This window comes from Hyperolius riggenbachi, chromosome 2, assembly GCF_040937935.1.
Source record: "Hyperolius riggenbachi isolate aHypRig1 chromosome 2, aHypRig1.pri, whole genome shotgun sequence".
NCBI lineage: Eukaryota > Metazoa > Chordata > Amphibia > Anura > Hyperoliidae > Hyperolius > Hyperolius riggenbachi.
The window spans coordinates 96,180,022-96,198,598 of record NC_090647.1 but is presented as its reverse complement, the minus strand read 5'-3'; the positions used below and the strand labels follow the sequence as shown (position 1 = coordinate 96,198,598).

The 18,577-nt window shown below is 34.9% G+C and overlaps 1 protein-coding gene across 4 annotated transcripts in view; it reads left to right on the top strand.

Moving 5' to 3' along the window:
- The window catches only part of POSTN (periostin), a 99,431-nt gene extending 82,208 nt beyond the window's left edge, over positions 1 to 17,223 (top strand). For 2 of the 4 annotated variants that reach the window (XM_068267096.1, XM_068267095.1), the window contains 6 exons: positions 3,020 to 3,115; positions 3,390 to 3,485; positions 5,419 to 5,502; positions 8,238 to 8,318; positions 12,010 to 12,054; positions 16,154 to 17,223. In XM_068267096.1, the coding sequence (XP_068123197.1) occupies positions 3,020 to 3,115; positions 3,390 to 3,485; positions 5,419 to 5,502; positions 8,238 to 8,318; positions 12,010 to 12,054; positions 16,154 to 16,197 (446 nt within the window). In that variant the 3' untranslated portion in view covers positions 16,198 to 17,223. The remainder of the gene's footprint in view (positions 1 to 3,019; positions 3,116 to 3,389; positions 3,486 to 5,418; positions 5,503 to 8,237; positions 8,319 to 12,009; positions 12,055 to 16,153) is intronic. The other 2 variants (XM_068267098.1, XM_068267097.1) reach the window with 2 other exon arrangements.
- Positions 17,224 to 18,577: the final 1,354 nt, after the last annotated feature.

Here is an 18,577-nt window from a genome sequence, read left to right as displayed (position 1 = left end):
TGTTTTCTGTCCATTAGCCAGTTCCCTATCCATGCACACAAACTCTTCCCCAGTCCTTGCATCCTCAACTTTTGCACCAGACTTCTGTGGGGAACAGTGTCGAAGGCCTTTGCAAAGTCCAAGTATATCACATCTACAGCATTCCCAATATCCATATTAGCATTCACTACCTCATAAAAGCTGAGCATGTTAGTCAAAAAGAACCTGTCTTTAGTAAACCCATGTTGATGCTGAGAAATAAGATTATTTTCTACTATGAAGTCATGTATAGTATCTCTTAGTAACCCCTCAAATAGTTTGCATACAACTGATGTTAAGCTTACAGGTCTATAATTTCCTGGATCAGATTTTTTGCCCTTCTTAAATAAAGGGAAAACGTGGGCTGTACGCCAATCCACTGGGACTCTGCTAGTTGCAAGAGAGTCACAAAAGATAAGATAAAGGGGCTTAGCTATAACTGAACTTAATTCTCTTAGGACCCGAGGATGCATGCCATCCGGGCCAGGTGCCTTGTCTATTTTTAATTTATTTAGTCTTGCCTTTACTTCTTCCTGCGTTAAGTATTTAATATTACAGTTAGAAGATTGAGACTCTTCTGCCTCTGTAATTTGCAACAGTGCTGTTTCCTTTGTGAAGACAGAAGCAAAGAAAGCATTTAATAACTCTGCCTTACCTTGGTCATCCACCATTGAGTTCCCACCCTCATCCTTTAGGATTCCTATACAGTCAACCTTTCTTTTTTTAGAGTTGATGTACTTGTAAAACTTTTTTTGGGTTAGATTTGATATCTCTAGCGATTTGATTTTCAGCTTCGATCTTTGCCAGCCTAATTTCTTTTTTTACAATTTTTATTGCACTCCTTATAATTGCTTAGTGCAGCCTCAGTCCCCTCCTGTTTTAGGACCTTATAGGCATTCTTTTTCCTCTTCATTTTATCCCTAACCTTTCTATTCATCCATAGAGGCCTTTTTTTATTCCTAGACATTTTGTTTCCATATGGGATATACATACTACAATATTGATTGAGAATACGTTTAAAAGCTTGCCATTTCCCTTCAGTGTCCTTCCCTTGTAGTACATTATCCCAGTTCACCAAACTTAGTGCCTGCCTAATTTGATTGAACTTTGCTTTTCTAAAATTCATAGTTTTAGTGGTCCCGCTGCCCCGTGGCCTATCAGTCACCAGATCAAACGTTATCATGTTGTGATCACTATTTCCCAAATGTTCTTGAACCTGCACATTTGATACATTATCTGGTCTATTAGAAATGATCAGATCCAGTAACGCACTCCCCCTAGTTGGTTCCGTTACCATTTGAGTCAAGTAATTGTCCTGTAGTTACCATTTGTAGTCAAGTAATTGTCCTGTAGTTACATTTTGTTTACTTAACTGTATCTATCTAAACTTCGGCTGCGCGGAGCAGTTCTCTCCTAGGAACTTTAAAGCTCTGTGTGTAACTCTTCCAATGCTGGTCTAGTAAGAAAAAATGCTGGTTGCATATAATATGCTGTAAATAATGTTTTAGAGTAAAGTTGAAATGCTGGGTTATATTCCGCTTTAATGTAAATACCCAAACAACAAAAATATTTACTTATGGAGCTTCTCATCATATTGCTCTACTTTACTTATAGTTAATGCAAAGAGCATTCCTCTGCAGGGTCTCTGGAAAAGCAATCAAGTGTGCCAAAAAAATCACTCCTGAATATTCCACTTTTGCAGTATATTTATTACCATAAGTTAAGTTTGTAAATACACATAGATTTTTTTCCCCTCTATTTCCACATATCCTCACAATCCAGCTACCTCAAAGTTACAGAGCAGAGTCCATTTTTGCTCCAGATGTTTTTTTTCATGCTTTTGAGTGTAACAACGTTACCTTTTGCATGTTTAAAAAAAAACTCCACATCCCTTAGTATTTCATATATTTGAACATAAATATGTGATCTGTTTATAATTCATACTGCTCCCTGGTTTTGTTTTGTAATGTGTAAAAACATAATCAGATGAGGCTGCCTCTTTATCAACCTGCACATCCAGTAGAGATGAATAAATATGAAAACTAAAACAATGGAAACAGAAACTAAGGGAAAAACGTTAACCATACAAAATAATTAAATTATTTATTTCATATGATGATTAGCGGCTATTAGTTACAATTTCACTTTTTTTCAGATTTCTCTGTTTTAATATTAGTATCAGTGATCCAATAAACATTTTCTCCTAAGTTTTCTCCTAGGTGATTTTTTTCACATTATAAATAAAATGTCTTTTATGCCACCACTAACGAAGAAAATACTGGGAATAATTGTGACAGTACTTTTTCACCTACTTTTTGGTACTTTTCCAATTGCAGAGTGCAAAAGTTATTTTCAACAGAAAATGAAAAAAGATCTCCTAGGAGAAAACTTAAGGAAAAACGTTAATTCGATCGGGCCCAGTGGGTTTTATGGTACATTTGTTTCATTGGGATAGTGTCAAAAGTAAACGCCATGCAATGAAGAACATATACTGAATATTCAATAAATGACTTCCATTCAACTGTTCTTTTAAGCCTAAGCTATTATTTGACATGTTTCAAGTTTAATATTAATGTCCACAATACTGTAGTCATTATACAGATTTAATGTGGTGTAATTATTTTACTGCCTAGTATTTTATTGAATATTATTATTAATCATCTTTTTTCCCAGTTTGTAATATAATACTTACTTACTTTATTTTCCAGCATTGCTAGTGAAATAACGTTTTGTTAGTTGTATTCTCTCCAAAAGCAAAATACCTACTTTTTAAGCTGGTCAATGGGCTTTTTTGATTTTCATTTTAGGTAGTGCTCATTATAAATGAAGGTCTGTGTGGATTTTTTATCATTTGTTCCTTTAATGCAATGCATAGGGATTTAAGCCTGTTAGCTATGGCTCTGGAACTAATTGAAAACATACTTCCTTTGGTATTACTTGAGGGCACATTCACAAAACTGAAAGGGAAAATGAAGTGCCATTTTTATCTTAATAATTACAGAATCAACCATTACTAAAGTTACAAAGATTGTTGAAGGACCTGAAGTCAAAGTGATCCCAGGTGGAGAAACTAGAATCACTAGAGTAATCCAAGGAGGTAAGCTACCATAGTCATTGATGGAAATCATGAGTGAACCGTAACACCTCATCTTTCTCTTTTCATTCTTAATTCATATGCTTTAAGCAGGGCATGTGAAGCTAAGAAAGGGTTCATTAAAATCTTCATTCATTATCAGCTCATACAAATCATCAAACTCTTCATCAGGACCATCAACATTTCCATTCCTCCATTTAGTCATCCACTAAATATTTAGTCATCCCGTTACTATGCTTCTTATACTATGCTTCTTATTGTATAATAATCTTTCCAGACCCTTCTATCACCAAAATCACCAAAGTCATAGAAGGTGACCCAGAATTCAGCTTGATTAAAGAAGGAGAGACTAGAGTAACCAAAGTCATTCAAGGTGGTAATAATATTTCCTTTTTCACATTTAAAAACTACAGTGTACTTCATGTTTTGTTTATTTAAAAAAAATCCTATTGAACAAGTATGATGCAAAATATTCTATTACAGTTCTCAATAAATAATAGTCTGTTATTTATGTCTTAATACGTTTATAACATATCTTTCTGAATCTAGTAGCCATTATGAACAGTTGATGATCAGGTCTACTCTTCCCACTTCCAATCCACTTAGGGGACATTTTACTAAAGGTGATTTCAAATGAGGTGCAATGCAGCTACCCTAAGTTTACGGCAAACATTCAACCACATTCATAGAAATTTCTTTTTTTTAACTCTGTACTACATGATTGGATGTTTGAAGTAAACTCAAAGCACTAGCTCTACATTCACTAGCTTTACATTCAAATGAATTGAAGTATAATTAACCTTCAGTTGCGTCAATCACTAGGCTGAAACAAGTTAATTATGAAAATTCAAAATAGAAGTCCACTAAATAAAATAAAACATGTGTTAATACAATTGTCAAGCCACAATTATATCTTTAACGTGTGCCTTGATCATGTCATAGCTGAGTTTTACTCAAATTCATTAACTGAACCCATGATAACTAAGATCACTAAGGTAGCTACGGAAAGTTATCCATAATTTAATCTGATTAAGAGAGGTTTGCATTTAAAAAAAAGTGATTCGAGGAAATAAAGTAAAGAGACGAGACATATATCTTGCTTCACTTGCACAGGTTCTTCTATTTTCTTTTTTATACTCTTTTTCAAATTATTTGATTCTATTTAATAATCTTTAGGAATAAGTAGTTTTTGTATTTGCAAAATTAAGCTTTTGGCAGCCTTGCATGAGTTTTTTTTTATTTTAGACTTGTTGCAGGACATCATCAGCTGGCTAAAATGGCTTTGCCGCCTAATGCAGCTATGCAGAATGGTGCAGGGTTCATTTTTATATTTACCTGTCCGGATGGCTGGATCAGCTTCTTCTCTTCTTCCACCCATGGCAATGCAATCCCGACAATGTCTTCCGGCTTCTGATCACATGATATTACATGTGATCAGGGCTCAGAAGATAGTGAGGAAGAGAAGAATCTGATCCAGCTGTCTGGACAGGTAAATCTAAAAACGCTCCCTGCACTGATCTGAATAGCCTTCCAGGCTGGGAGCATAACAAATTTGCCCCTTCAGCTGCATAAAGTTTAACTTTATGTTGATTCTAAAAGGTTAAATACTATTGAAAAACTAGCTGAATTTTCATTTTTTAAATAACTTAATTGGAGTCCATAATAACTAAGATCATTAGGGTGACTGAAGGTGACCCAGATTTTAAACTGATAAAAGAAGAAGAAATCAAACTGATTGATTGAAGTACAATTGAAAAAAAAAACAATTATTTTAATCTTTATTTGCTTACAAAAAAAACATTTATCAATTTTGTAGCTTTTTACTAAAATATATATTTTGATTTTAATGTTATGAATTAGAAAAAGTCATCATTTTAATGATTTTGATTACTGTTTAGCTTGTAGCTATGTGTACTTAATTTTCTAGTTGTTCAACCAAATTAAAATTGAAAATCACTCATATTTCCAGCCTAACTTTTGGTCACTATTATTTTTTAACCATAGAATAAATGTGTAAGGATATTACTAAGATCACTAAATTGATTGAAAGTGATACAAATTTAAAACCATATATTTTCCAATGATCTCTTCAAGTTCATTAGTAAAATAGCCTTTGCATTTTCAGGAGCTTTTGATTTTACAGGCTGAAGAAGTGTATACCATCAAGAAAGTGGTGCACCATATGCTTTAGTCTGCCTTAAAAAATTTTTTTTCAATGTTCTTCTTTAGTTTTCACGTGCTGTGGTGGAGTAGATGGCGGGTGATGATGACCATATAATAGAGTATGCTGGTTAATTTATTCACAGGTCCAGAAATAAAATACACTCGAGTCTCTACTGGACTTGGTTCTGATCTGGATGATGCTGAACTTACAAGGAGGCTTGAAGAAGGTTTGTATTTGCTTTATGACAGTGGTCATACTTCTGAAAACACTACTTCAGTTAGTCCGTGAGATGTACTTACAGTTAAATATAAAAATTGTACAAATTTAGAAACAGAAATGATGGAGGCTAGGAAAAGAAGAAATAAAGGAAATAATAAGAGACATAGGTCCTTATTTGATTAATGTTTGTGCAGTACTAAAGAGTAGGAAAAATGTAATATCACTTTTAAGTTAAATTGGGATAACTTATTTTGAGCACTGTATTGCTTTTTGAGTACTGAATAGGGTATTTTATAAATAAGGTTCAAAAATATGGCAATATATCCACTTCAATTACTGACTGCCATATTTTTTATGTAAGGGATAGGAGTAGTAAACTCTAATTGTAAAGGCCAAATGTGAGCAAATTTTTTGATTAGGAAATTTGGATAGCAACTGCCAAGTATAGCCAGACTGTTTTAGATCCAAATAATTATTTAGCATTTGTGTTTTAAATGTAAATCTGACTTTACTAGCAGTGCAAAAGAAAAATATTTATTGAGCTGGCTAAGTGCCAGTAAAATGAAAGTTGATATGTAACAATACATTGACAAAAATTAACCTTCAAGTTGTATAAGTGGATAAAAAAGGGACACAAGACAAAAGTTTTAGTAATGAGTAATGAGAAATTAAACATATATGAGTAAAATATATGTTTAATTTCTATGAGGAGATGATAAATTCAGATACAATTATTACCAGTTAAATATTACAGAGGAGCAAAAAATCCTCTGATCCTGCAAATATTCACAGACATAAGGAGGGTATCAGATTTAGCAAATTAGAGGCTTAAAGTGAACCTAAAGTCAAGTTAAAAAAAATGAGATTAACTCACCTGGGGCTTCCCTCAGCCCCCTGCAGCCGATCGGTGTCCTCGCAGCCCCGCTCCGATGGTCCTGGACCCGCCGGCGAACACTTCCGGTTTGGCCGTCACCAGCCGACATACAGGCTGGGAACGCTAAGAATCACTCGCGTTCCCATGCCTGTCGGCCGGTGATGGCCAAACTGGAAGTGTTCGCTGGCAGGTCCTGGACCATCGGAGCAGGGCTGTGAGGGCACCGATCGGCTGCAGAGGGCTGAGGGAAGCCCCAGGTGAGTTAATCTCATTTTTTTAACTTGACTTTAGGTTCACTTTAAGCTGAACTGTAATTAACCAGCTTACTGATTGGAAGCTGCTAGTTTTGATTATGGTTAATTTGTGATCCTGGACAATTACAGATTTGCCTGTTATAAATTTTTGCTCATCAGTGGTTAATAGGTATGCAATGGCATCTTCTTTCCAATTACCAAACTGAAAATATTTTTTGTTGTAAAGAGAATCAGTACTCATTGTTGATGACTTTAACCATATTCATGAATTTTCAAGCATATACAGGAGTTTAGTCATGTTTTCAAACATTCATATCATTTTAAGCAATCCTGGTGTGTGATATTTAAGATTGTTAAGCACATTAAGCAAATCAGGTTATATGCATATTTTGCACATAGGGAAAAAGGCTTGTTCTCTGACAAAGAAAATGTTTGTCTATGTTTTCCGATATGTAAATAAGTGTACTTACCTCTATGTATGCACTAGTGATATATATATATATATATATATATATATATATATATATATATATATATACATATATATATATTTATATATATATATATATATATATACAGTGTATATATACAGTGTATATCTATATATATATATATATATATATATATATATATATTTCTGTTTTTGAACTATTTGGTTTACAGGTCATGGCTTATCAACTATTTTTTTTTTCATGATAAATTACTGCTTTTATTGTCTAATGAGGAGAGGGTAGATGGAAACTCTCATAAAGATTGGCACGCTGCAGAAAGGTTCCTGATGATATCCACCTTAGATTCCTGACACTATCCAGTCAAAATAATTTCATTAGTTGTTCAATGAGAACTTAAAGCATATCTGTTGTGACATGATGAGGTAAACATAGGTACATGTTATAGTAGCCCTACTAAAAAACTGTCTAAAGTCCCTTTCTGTTTTCTTGTACAGAGTTAAAAAACAAACAAACTAGAGTTACATGTAAGTGACCTTGTGGAACAGCTTGTAAATTCAGTATTTTTGGAAAAGTAAATAGAAGCCACAATAACTGAGAAACTACGAGATAAGGCTTTTGACAATGTTTTAATTCTGGAAAGTTCAAAGGTCATTACTTCTTTCGACAAATCTGCCTTTCTGATTGAAAAACAAATATGTCATAAAATAAAGGCCCTTAAATTAAACATAAAAATATGAGACTCACTTCTGTGTTTTATCTACCTTACATAAAACGCATACCTTATTAATCAGCTCGTAAGTTTATGTGTACTTCAGATTTGCTTTACGTTTGCTGATTTGTGAAAGCCTTTGGCAGATTGTTCTTAAATATTTAGAAATCATTGTACTTCAATTCCATCTGCTATCATAAGAATGCCATGTGCAAAGGCAAGTATGCCTACATGCAGCTTTAATCTTTATTTAAGTATCCATTTACCATGTATCCATTACTCATTCAACGAATGAAATTTTCAAGTGGAGGTGGATAATGGTTACCTATTATCAATTTCCTCTGAAAACATTTTTTACCATAAGAACTACTGTATGGGTTAGAGCAACTCGTTGGTTCCTACATACATACATACATGTCTGAACATTTGTGCCATAAACATGTATCCTATCAGAAGTCACCAGAGTATCCAAGTTCATTGAAGGTGATTCACAAATACTTGACGATGACGAGCTGAAAAGGCTGCTCCAGGGAGGTTAGTGAGTGCAACTGGGCAACTAATATAACATTGCACAAGTTATGTTGGTAAAGGTAAGCCCTCTGGTGCAACTACTTCTTTTTAAAGACTAAAGTTGTATATTTTATAAGATTAAACCTTATACACCACCCCAAAAAAAAGAATGCTGATGATATCAAATTGAAAAAAACAACAAAAACATAATGATACAATTTAGTCTTTAAAAAAAATGAACTAACCAAAGGGGACAATGAACATTTGTTTGTCTATTGTGTATTCCCTGCTTGATTGAACATCTTCAAAATAAAGACACATTTGGAGCTAAAAGAAAAAAACATGAAAAACATACACAAAAAAACAAAGATTCATTCTTCCCCTAAACCCTACTTATGGCATGTGTTAGTAGTTCTTTTACAATCATGATTAAAAAACTTACATGTTTTATCTCTTTCTAGAATCTAGCTAACAATCTGATGAAAATCAATTTCTGTAGTGCTCAATTAATGCTAAATCTTAAATATTAATTCCCAGATGTATTAAATAATAATTTTTGTTGTTATATTGTTGTTAGTAGTAGTAGTAGTAAGTATTTTTATGGGATAATTAACTTCCACAGTTCTGTGCTGCAATAGATACAAAATATTGATGTTAAATTATGAGTTCTGCTGAAGCTGGGATGGGTGTCAGACCTAGTGTTCTTGCAAAGCACTAATATTAATATATGATCTGTATGATAACAGGAAACAAATTAAAATATATATTTTAATGCTGGCCACAGACATACAAGTTTAATCTAGCCTTCTTAAGCCAACAATTTTAAAATAACAGCAATAAAATATAACACATTTGTTTGAATGTCTTAAAAGCTACTTAATTTGATTGTATCTCAATAGTCTTGCTTTCCAAATCCATAAAACAATGTTATTTGCCCGAAAGCTGTCACAGTAAAAGTATTTTTGTTAATTTAGTAGTTCCGTTTGGCATATGTGTGATTGTTTTATTTAACTGGAGGTGTCACTGAAAAATTGCATTTCAAACATGTATGACAAACAGAACTCTTAACTAATTTTAATATAAACTAAAAATGTCACAGTACAGCAAAGTCCCCAGTACCCAGCACCGGCAGGGATAGTCTGATGCCAGATGCATGTGCTTGCCAGTTGCTTGAGCAACCAGCTGAAATAGTGCCAAACTCCTTCCTGGAATACTTTACTTACCGAGGCTCCAGCGATGTCTGGCAGTCTCCCTCTATCTCCCCGTGAACTGCATGGAAGCCAGAGTGTCAGCTGATCCACATTGGGTAATGAGACACTCCGACTTCCGTACACAGACACCGGAAGTCACTAGGAGCCCACAAGGAGGTAGAGGTTAGCCATCGCTGGAGGCTCGGTAAGGGCCTGTTTCCACTACACAGAGATTGGATGCAAAATGGATGCAGAAAAACTGACTCCAGTGAATACCTATTATTATTATTACTAATTTACTATTATTGGAAACAGGCCCAGTGACATTCATTGGAGTCAGTTTTTCTGCATCCATTCTGCATTGAATCTGTGTGTAATAGAAATAGGCCGTAAGTATTTTAAAGCCTGCCAGCACCCACAGAAAACCCCCCAAAAGAGGTGCTCCTTATCCCTCAGGCATACTGGTTAGTTGAGACTTCGGGTTGCCTGAATTCGGGATAATGGGGACCTTCCTGTTGTAGTTTTAAAAAATTACAATGGTCCATGTTTCTCAGTGGAAAGTAAGTTGTAGAGTTTCACTGATAGCTAGGATTTGCCAATGAAATGTGAGTAATTCCAGGACTATGCAAATGTAAGGTATTTTATGTACATTTTTGCAGCTGGGAAATGGACTTGTCTGCTTTTAACTGGACAATTTCCAAGTTATGCTTGCACAAAATTTGTATTAACTCAGAATGATTAGCATTATCGTTAGTCATCGGTACTGGGGATAATCAATATGATGCAAATAATTCTTACTTACATTCAAATTTGATGTAAATGTTATTATGTAGCTTGAATTATACCAATGAAAAGTGAAAGAAAGTTATTCTGATTGGTCCAATTTCAAGCTGAATATAATTTACATAAAATTTGAATGCAATGAGAAATTATTTGCAGCTCATTGATCATCCCTAATCTTTACTCTTAAAAGGCATTATTTGATAGGTGTAAATTACACTTGTAGGTATTGGGTCTTAAAAATATAGGTGAATTTCCTGGAATGCTTCTTTAAGATTCATAGTTATTCACCAGGTTAAATAAAACAAGAGTATGAACAGCATCTGGATTTTTAAATACTATGTACCTTAGGAATGTATGAAAATGAGTGGTTAAATATTTAATCTAGAGGATCCAGATAATTTAAATAGGAGGAGTTGGTCTAATGAGCTTAAAGAGACACTGAAGCGAGACTAAATCTCGCTTCAGCTCTTATATATAGCAGGGGCATGTGTGCCCCTGCTAAAACGCCGCTATCCCGCGGCTGCACGAGGGTCCCTGATCCCCCAACCCACCCCCCGCAAACCTTGGTCGCAAGTTGGTCGTAGAATATTCTCTTCCTGGAGGCAGGGCTAACGGCTGCAGCCCTGCCTCCCAGCGCGTCTATCAGACGCGCATCCCCGCCTCTCCCCCGCCCCTCTCAGTGAAGCAAGACTGAGAGGGGCGGGGGAGAGGCGGAGATACGCGCTGACAGACGCGCGTGGGGCAGGGCTGCGGCGGTTAGCCCTGCCCCAATGCGGAAGCTCTCCCCCGCATTACGGAGGGGATTTGGGGGGACAGGGACCCCCGTTAAGCCGCGGGATAGCTGCGTGTTTAGCAGGGGCACACGTGCCCCTGCTATATATGAGGTCTGAAGCGAGATCTATTCTCGCTTCAGACTCTCTTTAAGGATAGGTTCACGGTAAGACATTGGGGTGTGACTTCATTGGGGCATCTAACACAGAAAGTCGAATTGCAATAGTTAGTCTATGGAATGTTCACAATGCATGCAGTGCATTTGCATTTGGATCCCAACACACTGTATGCAGTGTGTTACTGCATGATGCATTAACAGAGGTCGTGAAACATACTCAACGTCCCATTATGAATCTAGCCTAAATGTTATTAGTTAGCTTAGGCTGGATCCACAGTGGTCCATTGCATAACCAATGTATTATAATGAGTAGAAACTGCAATGGAGACTGGACATAGACTTAAATACAAAGCCCACATGCAGTGAGTTAGAATAATGCAATCCATTACAATGCAGTACAGTGAACAGGCCCATGTATGGGCAGTGAGTTGACATGCAGAATTATTCTGCAATGCAAATATTGAGTCCTGTGAACTAGCCCTTAAAGTTAAATTCATTTAGATATGGTATTTTTTGTAATACACATGAAAGGTACATTTGAAAGGTGCAATAATAATTATCCTAAAGTCCAGGTTTGAGGCCATGTCAAAAACAATGTGGTTAAACAAAAACATATAAAAGTAGTTCAATAATATATAAATATTTACCATTTACAATAATACAAATTTGGTAAATGGTAAATGTAAAATGGCTGTGCACATCTACTGAATGTCCCGTCTGTACATTAATTGAGCCTGCAGAAATAGCGGACATCCCAAAATCTTTTGCAAATTCAGTTGGGTACATGTTAGATATTGATATTAAGTTGCCTGGTGATTTAAGTAATTTCATTATTTGCACTTTATTTACGTAGAAACTCAAGGCAGAAGAGTACAGACTGGAACTAGAAGGATACAAGGTATAACAGTTTTGAATCCTTACCTAATTTATTTTAACCCTTTCAGGACAAGAGCAAGGCTTGCATTTTAGCACTGAACTAGTTTGCTCACTAATCTCTTATTATTGTTTGAAAACCAATGAAATATCTTTTTTCATGACAAATCATTTTTTTTTTTGGTTTTTACATTTTTTTACTGTTTTCTTTTGCAGGCATGTTTGAATAAACCAGTAGATTTTTTTTTCTATTATAAAATGTTATTGTTATATTATAGAACATAGAGCTTTATTCTCCTCTTCCAAAAAAAAACCAAAACTCCTAACTCATGTAGAATTATTATGGCTAAATTGCAGCTTTAAATATGAGCAATCTTAAATATTTGCCTCTAAGTCTCAAAACATAAAAAAATTTAAATGAATACTGTCACTTTTCTTGTCAAGACTAGTCAGATTCTTAAGTCCTGTGACCAATCTTTATGTAAGGGAATTGTGGCTGTCTGTGAAGCACACCTTTAGAAGGGTGGAGTTCATTTACTTTTAGTTATTTTTTGTTTGTTTGTTTTCTCTCCTTTATGTGCACTCATACCCATGTGCCACGTGTATTCATTACCATGATGTGAAATCAGCTTTCTTTTTTACTTCATCTTCTAAGCCAGGACCTTTATAATGAAGCCCAGCCCAGTCTTCCTTTTGCATTTTAAAAGCAACTGTAGTTGAAATTAGTGTACAGATAAGGATCATGCAATGGGAATAAAACATTTATCGGTATGCCTATAGGTTTCTGTGATGCAAGCAAGATGGTGCACCTAGTAACACCCCTTAAATATAGTGCCATTTTGTATTGACATAGAAAGACAACTCAACAACATTTAAAACATTTAATACATTATCCTTGTCATTTTGAACATGATTAAGACAATCTTTCCACAGCAATTCATAAAAAAACTGGAAGATAAGAGTGTGAAAATCAGCTGCTTGTCAATGGATTGGTCCTAGTGCTGAAAATGAGTGATATGGCAACTGCACTCAAAACAAAGGACACAGACTAGTGTACTATGTACTCAAGTAACTTGAGCATTGCTACGGTAATGCACATGTTACTAGATTTACTAGTAAGTGGGTCAATATATTTAACACTGCCCTTATTGGAAAAACAGCCATAGTAATTTTTGCCTGAAGCCTTTCTGAACAGGTCTGGAGCTCTGTGGCCAACCCATCTGTGTTACCAGGGCCCTCCCCCAGCTGTGCAGCTGCAGCTTGATTGGTGGGGCTGTGCTGGTGGCCTAATTGGGCTAATGTGCTTATTTTAAGATTTTCACTGAGAGAAAACTCTCACTGATGTACATACAATAAATGGTAGGGCGAAATTAGTAGCTAATAAAGATAGGTAACAGAATATATTTGCAATAATGAAACTAGACTAAGGTTTGTTAGGAGAATGAGAACAACATTTACTCAAGAGTTTTTCTGTTGAACGAGATACAGCAAAAAATGGAATTGCTTGTGCTAAAGAATGGATTTCTAGTAGTCATCCTCAAAAAGATAAAGTTTGTTTCATTAGTGAATCTTTAGCAAGCGTTGTCTTTGAACTATACGTTACTGCATGGGAAAAAAAATCTGTGACTTTACACAAAATGGAATAGTAAATATTTGGAGAATGTACTGTGCTTGAACATGTTTATTTATAGAAATATAAAAAAAACAAGCTTCATGGCATGTTCTTGGCCCTTTTTCCTTCTACAAACTAGTAAGGCACTCTAATGTAACCTACCAATAAGATGGCTTATTACAAGATACTGAAAACTTGTTGCTATGTCTTATTGTGCATAATGTGTATAGTAGCATCTCTTGCATTATGCAGATTTTATTTTATGTAAGAATTTATATTTCAGCAGGCATAACTTGTTATTTGCTTTCATCTTGGAAACTTGCAGCTTCAACAAGAAATACATGCAACTAACCCTGAGCTGGCTTTAGAAATGCTTTGTTTGCAACAATGTAAAAAAAGGAAAAAAAAACTGCTTTTGGTAAACATTTCACATGAGCATTCACATTAGAAATAAGTGTCTTCTAAATATTTTAAGATAAAGAAAAGTCCTCTGGAGTTCCACTGGGTAACATGGAGACTAATTAGACTGTTTCTGAAAGAATAAATTCTATGATGCATTGCATACATAATCACACCCCCAACTTATAGTAGTTATTGCATGTATTTTTTTTTTATATAAAACAGCCTTTACTGCACCTGGAGAGTCTGGCTGTTCCAATATGAGCTTAAATTTAACAATTACTGGACTAATTTTATGACCATTAGCTGTGTCAGGAATGATAAACAAATTTCCTTACACTGAGCAAGTGCATTATATTACTATTCTATTCTATTTCTACACAGACACTTTGAGGAAAATTAGAGAAAACTGCAGCAATCCTATTAGTGAATTAGTGAAGGTTGTAAATATACTGTACATGGATCCGGAAGCACCTGTGGGTGGCGGCTTAGTGTTGGTGGGCAGTGTCTTAGCGCATTGGTTATGGTATGCGTGCTACTCATGCAACTCTTTTGAGAATCGGAGGTTTCCTGGTTAACTATAAAATACCAAAAAAAGTGTATGTTCTTTCCATCCGTTTAATAAAATTGACCGCCTATTTAAATAGGCCAAAGGAGATATTTTAATGTGTGTGCAATTAGCAAAATAAACAATGCACAAACCTGTACGATTTTACCTGCCAAGCACACTTGTTTATTTGCTAGACAAAAAAAGACTGCAGGTGCCCTAAATATGTTATTTTATGTTAGGGTAACAAATGCAATGAGCCTAAGAAGAAGATCTTGAATGATCAGTCATACCTTCAGAAATATAATTCATATCACATCTATCATAACTCACTGTATAAAGGGAGCTTTATTAAATAAATTCCTTTTATCCAACTTTATGAAACAAATCACTTGATCCATCCCTGAGGAATGCAATTATCTCTGTTATTTGGCTCTTCTGACAAATATAATACACATTGAGGAGCTATTCCAAAGTCACTTTAATAGGTGATACATGAGAAGCATATCAAAGAACTTAAAATATATTGGAAAATAGGTACCTCTTAAAATAAAGATTAGTGTTAATTATTAATATTAAATAATATTGCTCACATACAAATTCACTGTTTTTACTTGTATTATTCTTGGAAATATCTTATAAGAGTAACTGTGCATAGCACAGGCATCAAAATGAAATATTAAACCCAACCACTGAACTGTTACTTTTGTATTTTAGGGAATTTGTATTGACATGGCCTTGCAGCATAAGGTAGTGCTTTACTAATGCTGTGCTTGTGCACTAACAATGTGTGTTTCTGTTCTATTACTGCAACATTTTTTTTAAAACTTTAACTGGTCTATTTATTAGTTACTGATAAGATTATTTTTAGGTTTGTGCTAACCGGTTCAGTCAGTAAACCATAAACTGGCATTTCAGTTGCCTATACTGAAAAAAGTCAGTGGCAACAGTAAACAAAACATATACAGTAGAAACTAAGAAAAAAAATTATATGATATGCATTCATACATTTGTGGGGTAAATTAGAAAAAATAAAGATTCTGAAGCCATTCCAACCATTAATAATCAGATAACCAGAGGTGGCTAAATCTATATTTCAATTTAACATAATAATCTTTTTGAGAATCTCAGGAGTCCTAAAATGCAGCATGTGCCAACTATAATTTATTTTGGCCAGCGGGAATATCACATTGGCGTCTATGAATTGAAAAATTTCTATCAAGTGGAAATTTAAATTATTATTTGTTGTCTTCATACTGCTCAAGGGTCATTTTAGAGAAAAAGGAAAATGCAGTCACATATCAATAGTACCAAATTTTCACTATAATAATTGATTGATAGTATTTTCAATATTGTAGTTTCTAGTCAGAGGATCATTCATGTTTTGCTGTTGTTATTGTTGTAGTTGTTGTTTTTCATTTAATGTATATTCATGGATTATCTGTTGACGTTCTCTGTTTTAACAGGCTCTAACATTGGCAATGGTTTAACTTTAACACGGTTGGCAAATGGAACTGAGTGGGTTTTCTCAAAAACTAATAAATATTATTTTTCTAATGCTAATAGGTCCAACAGTGAGAAGAAAGCTTAGAAGAAGTCACCAGTCATAAATTCTTCAGACGCAACTGTTACGTTCAGGACCATACGAGACTAGAAATGTCGGAACATGTCAAGGAATACGCTACATTGAAATAAGGATCATCCGAATTATCTGTCATCTTGCACAAATTATGTTTAAATAATGAAATGTTGCATTTGTTTTACAGTGAGGGTGAATAATCTTGGGTGCATAAAACCAAAAAAGTGAATGTATAAAAGAAAATGAGTTCCTCTTAATGTACCATCCTCTGTAATTGCCTATAATAGGTTGTGCTGTATACATATGTCTGAACAAAGAAAATCTTGACAAAGCTATACCACTTCATGAATGGCCACCAGACCTAACGTGAACCTTGAATCTTTGAACTCTCGGCGCTCTTCCAAAATCACTTCAGGGCTTAGTTTTTCAGACACTTTTTAGATGAATTGGTGCTTTCATATCCTTCCTTTTATCAAGACCTTTGTGGCTTTTGTGGAACTAACTCAAAGGGTTTAATTGTAAATTATGCCAATTTTTGTAAGACTTGTTTTATATGCAAAAAAAAATGATAGAGTTATTTGCTGATTATTTTTTTCCAATTGTTCTCTGTTGCAATGCAACTAAAGATGCTAGGGGAGAAGTGATTTTATTCCTATTCCTGTTTTCTTTAAAATGAAACTAATTTAAATTAAATGTAATTTAGAATGTGAAAGACAAATCATAAGCTGATTTGTGATTTTCCTTGTGTCCTCTCTCTATTGCCTCTCTGCTGGTCTTGGTAGGACGTGTCATCTAAGAACTCCTAACTTTCTTTCTCTGTAAAGGTTAAGTAAGCCAATATATTATAATTGATTTTCTTGTCCTCTAAAATTTGGAAACTGCTAGATTTCGTTGTTAATTATTATTTCCTTGCCATAAAATTATCTTTCACATTCTAAATGGTGGTTCCAGACTATTAGTTTCTATTTAAAGGTTTTTAAAATAAAAGCTATTGGGTGTGCCTATATACCTCTGTTTCTTAAACAATTATTCAATAAAGGAATGTGGTTGAATCACATTGTGTGTTTGTTGGGTTATTTATTGTCAAATGTAATGAAAAAAGGGCAAAAAAAAGCAAGCTATCTATGTAATGCAAGACAAATGCGACCCTTGCCAGTCCAAGAACTGAAACTGAATAACATTACAGACTTTTGCTTTTTTCATTAAAAGGAACCCCAAGTATGATACCAATGGAAGATGCCATATTTATTTCCTTTTAAACAATACCAGTTGCCAGGCAGTCCTGCAGATTTTTCTGGTCAGTAGGGTCTAAATCACACAACTGAAACAAGCATGCAACTGATCTTGTCAGATTTGTTATAGACATCTAATCTGTATGCTTGTTCAGGGACCATTATAAATGCATGGTGTAATCTAGGCATTAGATTTACCTGCCAGATAGATAATTTCCAACATGTTGGAAATGATCTATCTAACCATCTATCTGCCTAGCAATTGAGCATTTTTCAACTCAGCAGAAGATAACCAGAAGACAATGCACCATCTAGAATTACCAGTCTCTACCAGTACTTTACAGAAAATAATCTAATTACAGAACAATTTGCAGAAAATCTAACAGAAAATTGTATGGTTTGTACTAGGCATAAGGCTTAAAGTATTACAGGCAGAGGATCAGCAGGACAGCCAAGCAATGTGCATTATTTAAAAATAAATAAACATGTCAGCCTCCATACCCTTCTCCCCCTTTAAGCTCATCCCTACAATTAATTTCCCACTAATAATAAAGTAAATTATATCAGATGCATTTGTTTTATTTTATGCACTTTTCAAGTAGTTACATTTTTGTAAGTCCAATAGTTAAGGAACCTTGTTGAACTGGTTGTTATGTAGACAAACATTTTTCTATGATTTTTATCCTATTAAAGGACCATTATCATGAATTTCAGGCTACTTTTACAATTGCAATATGCATGACTCCATTATCTTTTTCAGTCAGAGTGCCCCCTATGTCACAAAGCTGAATTCTCGTCTCTTATAAGCTTGTTATTCACTGCTTCACTGGCCTCTGCAATGGGACAGAGGGGCGGGTCAAGTTAAGCATAGATACACAGAAGACAGATTAACTCTACAAATTTGAAGGTAACATCAAGAAAATGTGGCTGCCCCATGGTATACTTACCGGGGACTTCCTCAAGCCCCTTGAAGCTCACATGTCCCACGCCGCATCTTCGGTCGCAGCCGCCGGACTTGGGTCAGCGCCGGTGCAGAGGCTGATGCCGAAGGTCGTCCTTATTGCACCTGCGTGAAGTGCTGCTGTCAATCAAGTCCATGTTGTCCACAGCGTATAGCACAGGCACCAAACTACGAAGCCTGCGCAGTACTCTGTGGACAACGTAGACTTGATTGACAGC